General features: G+C 35.5%; 2 protein-coding genes across 2 annotated transcripts; both read right to left on the bottom strand.

Annotated features, from left to right (window-relative positions):
• LOC121252428 (uncharacterized mitochondrial protein AtMg00810-like) lies at window positions 1-600 on the bottom strand. The gene has a single exon (XM_041152034.1). It carries the CDS (start codon window positions 598-600, stop codon window positions 1-3), a length of 600 nt encoding a protein of 199 aa, XP_041007968.1.
• A 2,542-nt stretch (window positions 601-3,142) lies between these two features.
• On the bottom strand, window positions 3,143-5,889 carry LOC121253617 (G-type lectin S-receptor-like serine/threonine-protein kinase LECRK1). Its single transcript, XM_041153606.1, has one exon. The coding sequence runs from the start codon at window positions 5,772-5,774 to the stop codon at window positions 3,375-3,377; it is 2,400 nt and encodes a 799-aa protein (XP_041009540.1). The 5' UTR covers window positions 5,775-5,889; the 3' UTR covers window positions 3,143-3,374.

Genomic DNA, 5,889 nt, shown 5'->3' with positions numbered 1-5,889 from the left:
TCAGGAGATTAATGCATCACCTAAGAACACGCACCAACCAATGATGGAGCGATGTGTATCAGCATAACTAGCCCAATCAGCATCGCTATAAGTAGTTAGACGAGGAGAATTGTTTGCAGGAAAGAATAATCCACGGGCAGAATTGCCCATAACATAGCGTATGATCCTATGGACAGCAGCCAAATGAAGATGACGAGGAGTCTGAAGAAACCGGCTGACTTGCTGTATAGCAAAAGAAATATCAGGTCTAGTAATAGTGAGATAGACAAGGCTACCTACCAACTTCCGGTATAAACTGGGATCAGCAAGTAGGTCACTCTCCTCTCTGCGAAGCTTGACATTTAATTCCATGGGAGTATCGACAAAAGTAGCCTCCTGTAGTCCAGCGGTAGACATCAAGTCACTAGCATACTTATGTTGATTGAATGAAATACCAGAAGGACTACGATGCACCTCAAGACCAAGAAAATTTGTGAGAGACCCAAGATCTTTCATATGAAAAGACTCTGAGAGATGAGTCTTAAGCTGGACAAGTAAAGCAGAATTAAAACCAATGATCACAATATCATCAACATAAACCAAAAGAACAACAATACTCATGTCTAATTTGTGAAAAAACAATAAAGTGTCATACTTGCTCTCCTTGAATGACAATTGTAGTAAAGTTGTTCGAAATTTATCAAACTAGGCCCTCGAAACTTGTTTGAGACCATAAAGACAGCGACGAAGTTTACACACATGTGAGGTCGGAGAGAGAAACAATCCCGGGGGTGGCTTCATATAAATACACTCTTTAAGATCCCCGTGAAGAAAACTATTCTTGACATCCATTTGATGTAGTGGCCAATCATTGGAAGCAACAAGAATTAGAATCGTATGAATGGTGGTCATCTTAGCCACATAAGCAAAGGTCTCTTCATAATTGACACCATATTCCTGATTATTCCCATATCCAAAGTTCCTGAAATCTGTACAGTTCAAAAAACATGTACAAAAAAAAAAACCACAGTCCAAAGTCCCTGAAATCTATACAGTTCGATTTTCTTGAATCTCTTTGTTTCTCTTCTTTCTAGTTAGTGCTAACAGTGTGTTTCTCCCCCATTTTTTCCAATTTGGTATTTTTTTAGTGTTTTGGGTTTGAAGTTCATGATGGTTTGCAGTTTGTATATGGATGGATGTATAATTTAGCTGATTAATGTCCATGTGATCAATAGATCATAAGCTATTTATTTTATTTTAAGCGCATATATATATATATATATATATATATATATATATTTAGATGCATGGGAATTAAGAAAGGTTTTCCATTTCGCAGGTATGATGTCTTAATTAGTTAAAAGACACATTATAATACTTCTCATGACTTGTCATCGTAAAAAATTTTGCGGGTTTTATTTTTTTGGTTTGCATGTCATTGTTTTATTCTCTTTTTTATTTTTTGATTTAATTGATTTGATTTGATGGTTTTTTTTTTTTTTTTATTGCAGAGACTTTGGATTGTGGTTTGTTTTTTGTGCATGTTTTTATTGTTTAATTTATCTAATTTGGTGGCTTTTTTTGTTTAAGGACTTTGGATTGTGGTTTGGTTTTTGTGCATATTTTTATGTGATTGTTACTTCTCTAAAATTAAAATGTTTAGGTTTATGCTTTTGATTTGTTTCTTGTTTCCTAAGTTTGTCATTGTTACTTATTTGTTTTTTCGTTTGGGTTGATGAGTTAAAATTGTGGTAATGTTTGTTTTTGGGTTATTTTTTGTGTATCTGTTTTCTGAAAAAAAGTTTATACACAATGAGATCATATTATACCAAAACTTGAAGGGTTCTTTTAATTGACAATTCTGTATAGTACTTTTTTAAAAACAAATTTGTATAAAAGTGATGAAATTATGGGATTAAGAAATTTATTTATGTTCATTTATTTATATATAGTTTCTAAACAAAATCTGTACAATTTGATTTATTTTAATCTCTGTGTTTCTCTTCTTCTTTTTTGGGTTAACAGTGTGTTTCTGTGTATTTCTCTCCCATTTTTCCAGTTTTGTTTTCTTTTTCTTTTTTTATCAAAAGATTTTTCTTTTTTTTTTCTTTTCTTTTTTTTTTTTTTTGAGTTTTGGGTTTGGAATTCATGATAGTTTGTGGTTTGTATATGTCTTTGGTTAAAAAACAATTTATGGGTTTTATTTTTTTTTGTTTTGCATGTCATTGTTTTATTCTCTTTTTTATTTTTTGATTTAATTGATCTGATTGGTGGTTTGGTTTTTATTATAAAAAAAAAATCTATTTAAAGCAAAGTATAAGAAAAATTCTTTTAGTTTTTATGCATATAGATCATTATTTACCTTTTTATTAATCATGCAAAGCTATTCATTTTTTGTTATGTAGGAGTATTTACCATATATAGAAAATGTTGCAGCTCAAGTTTTTCAAAAAGAATAGATGATTCAACTTGCTACAGATCCTGATCGATTCAACCAACAACAGTACAAAAAATTCAATATCCTCTCAACTGGTAGACTTGTATTAAACTTGTCCAAAACAAGTTTACTAAAACTATCAATATGATAAACTTGTATTAAATTATGGTGTATTTTGAACTAATGTTTTTGTTTTCTAATTTATGCAAACATGTAATTATTATATTCCACTTAAGCTTATTATTTAAAAATATTTGCTAGAATTTACCATTTTTTTCCTATACATGAAATTATTGATTGATCAACTTTTTATAAAAAAATATATTATTTTAAAAAAAAAATCATTTCAGGCAAAAATATCAACTTTTTATATATATGAAAAAGGCTAAAGACCACTACGCATCCATAGGTTTATCCACTCCCAACAAAAGAGCTAGACAAATACAGTATCAAGAACGACCTAGAAAATATAGCACATCTAGATATGCATAAAGCATATTCTCTAATATTTATTATTTTATTATTTAGTGTTATGTTAATTTTTTAAATATTAATAATTAATACTCAATAAATGTTTAGTGGTGTTATATTTCTTTCTTTTGCTAGGCCAGCTTAAAAGTTTCAATAATCACTTGAAGAGATCTTCATTCTCAACGATTGGTACACAGCACATCAGCTACATTTATAAAAGAGAAGCTTAATTTGGAAGTAAATGGCCACCGATCGAAGGGACAAAGGTCTCTCCATAATATTATTAATATATAGATCAAACCCGAAAACGTAACCCTATGCTGCTTTTTCTCCTTTTCCTGATCTCTACCTTTAAACAAAGTAGTTTAATTTACTACTGAGATGAGAGGATAATTCCTATTTACCTGATCATGATGGCAAAAGGAAAATACATGAAATTAACCAAATAAAAACTACATGAAAGCAGAAATAAATTCCTTCAGGTACTCTACGTGGTTCTAGCAGTTGGACATGGAGGAACAGATACATCGGTAATCCCTTCTAACATCAAGAGCACACTTTTCATAGAAGGACGAAGAGCTGGTTCATCTTGAATACACCAAAGTCCTGCCTTAATCATGTTCTCCAAGGTGGTCTTATCTACTTCTTCCCACTTTACAATCTTTTCTAACTCTCCAGCAAGAAAGCATTGGTAGATCCAATCAGAAAGAATCATCTCATCACTGTTTGAAATGTCAAGCTCTAGGTTCCTTCTGCAACATAAAATTTCGAAAAGCACTATTCCATAGCTGTAAACATCAGCCTTCACTGATATTGGGGTGTTCTTTTGCCATTCTGGTGCTAAGTACCCCCTTGTTCCTCTTACCCCTGTGAACGTCCTTGTTTGATCTGGCATTAGAAGTTTTGCAAGCCCGAAATCAGAGATTTTAGCAGTCCAAAACTCATCCATCAAAATATTATGAGGCTTTATGTCACAGTGAATAATTGGGGCCTCGCACTCTTCATGTAGATAGAGGATTCCTCTTGCAACATCCTGTGCAATTCTTACTCTCTCATTCCAATCTGGACGCATTGGAGCTCTAAAAAGAAGATCTGCAAGGGAGCCATTGCTCATATATTCGTAAACTAGAAGCCTTTTAGAGCCCTCAGCACAGTAACCCAATAAACGAACCAAGTTCCTATGGTGGGTTCTCCCAATTGCTCGCATCTCTGCTCGGAATTCCCTCTCACCATCTTCAATCACCTTCTCTAGTCTCTTCACTGCAACAAGTCTTTTAGCTTTGTATAGCGCCCCTTTGTAAACTGCTCCAAAAGAGCCCTTGCCTATCTCTTCTTTGAAACCATTTGTTGCTCTTTTGAGCTCATTATATGTAAACAATCTTAAAGTTATTTCTTCAGCCGGACCCACGTTTCCATTCTCTAAAAGTCTTTTGTACCTAAAGACTCGACTTTTGAAAATGAAAAGGCCAGAGATTGTAAGGGAAACAACTGTAAGTACAGTAAAACCAAAGGTCATAAGACGGATTTGCACTATTGCTGTTTTGCGCACGACAACGAGTGGCTTCTTTGGGGTATGAACAGTTTCATTAATGCCGCTCTTAATTCTTCTCGTGCCAACCTTCAAGAATGCCGTGCGCCCCTTTCCTTCATCTAATCTCCTTACAAATGTCAGTGGAAGGGAGTATTTCCTACAAAGCTTATTGATCCCTTGGCTGTCGAACAGTGCGGCCCCACAATTGCATTCTTCCAAACAAGACCTTTTGCATTCTTCCTCTGACATTGATGCTACAGCATAAGGACGATCTTCCCACTGCATGTTCTCCATGGTTTTGATCCTATAAAAGGCTGCATTAATTTCTTTCCCACCTCTACACCCTGCTTCCGAGAAGTTTCTCTCACAGCCAAGAGATACGCCGCTGCGTACGAAACTATTGTTGGTCCCAGGAAGGCAATTACAATATGGTTTGTTGTCATCGTATGTGCAATAGCTGTTAAAACCACAGAAAGATTTCACTTCACATAGATCCGTCAACGCTTCCCATACAGTATTTGATCCATTGAAGTTGCCACTATCATCATAGGCGTGAGAGTAAAGTCGGAAAATTCCATCAGAATCAAGCGTTGCACGATAAATGGTATTGCTAGTGTTGTCGCTGCCCCCACGATAAACTGCATCCATTAAACTTGTGCCATTGAAGATAGCCAAAAGGCCTGTATTATTGAGATAAAGTACTAGTTGACACTTGGAATTTCCACAAAAGGCAGTATCTGTGCTCCAGTAAGCATCTACAGGGGCGTTTCCTGTGTTTTCTGGGTATAAAACAAGGTTTCCATCCAACTGCATCTCGAGATGAAACCGTCCAGTTGAATGGTCAAACTCTGTTAAACTGGATACGAGTTGCCCGCCATTGAATAAAGTCTGACCTCCTAAAATGGTGTCGGTAGGATGCTCAAAACTCTGCCAAATGATCTTGGAATCCTTGTCATAGAGCACGAAGTTACCAGAATCAAGCATGGAGGCATAAGCAGCGCCTGTTGCACCAGCAATGAGTTTCTCTTTTCCTTGCTCAGTTCTCAAAAGAAGGTTTCCCTCCTTGGTAAAGTTCAAATTTACATTCGAGGTGAGCGGCGGATCATTACGAAATGCCGTCCATACAACTATTCTTTTGTCTTCAACCAACCAAATTCCAACTTCAAAGCCATTCCCGTTTTTCTGATAAAAACCAAAGGCAAAGCGGCCAGATGGAGAAAGCCAGGAAGTGGGATCTATTGTGGGGTGGATTGAAAAGCCTGTTGTAATATTGCCAGATTGCTTTGGCGCTTGAGCTCTTCCAGTTGCGAAGGAAATAAGCAAGAGGAAGAAAACAAAGAATATCATGGGAGCCATGAGCGGGGAGGGACGAAAGAGATTGGTAGGATCGGTTTCAGGATTCAATTAATTAATAGAGAGGATCGAGGCCCAGAAAAAAGAGAAATATTCAGTACACGGTAATCTTCGACTT

The sequence above is a fragment of the Juglans microcarpa x Juglans regia genome, chromosome 2S (assembly GCF_004785595.1).
Source record: "Juglans microcarpa x Juglans regia isolate MS1-56 chromosome 2S, Jm3101_v1.0, whole genome shotgun sequence".
NCBI classification, from domain to species: domain Eukaryota; kingdom Viridiplantae; phylum Streptophyta; class Magnoliopsida; order Fagales; family Juglandaceae; genus Juglans; species Juglans microcarpa x Juglans regia.
Note: the sequence above shows the minus strand (reverse complement) of the source record. Positions and strands in the feature narration are given on the sequence as shown.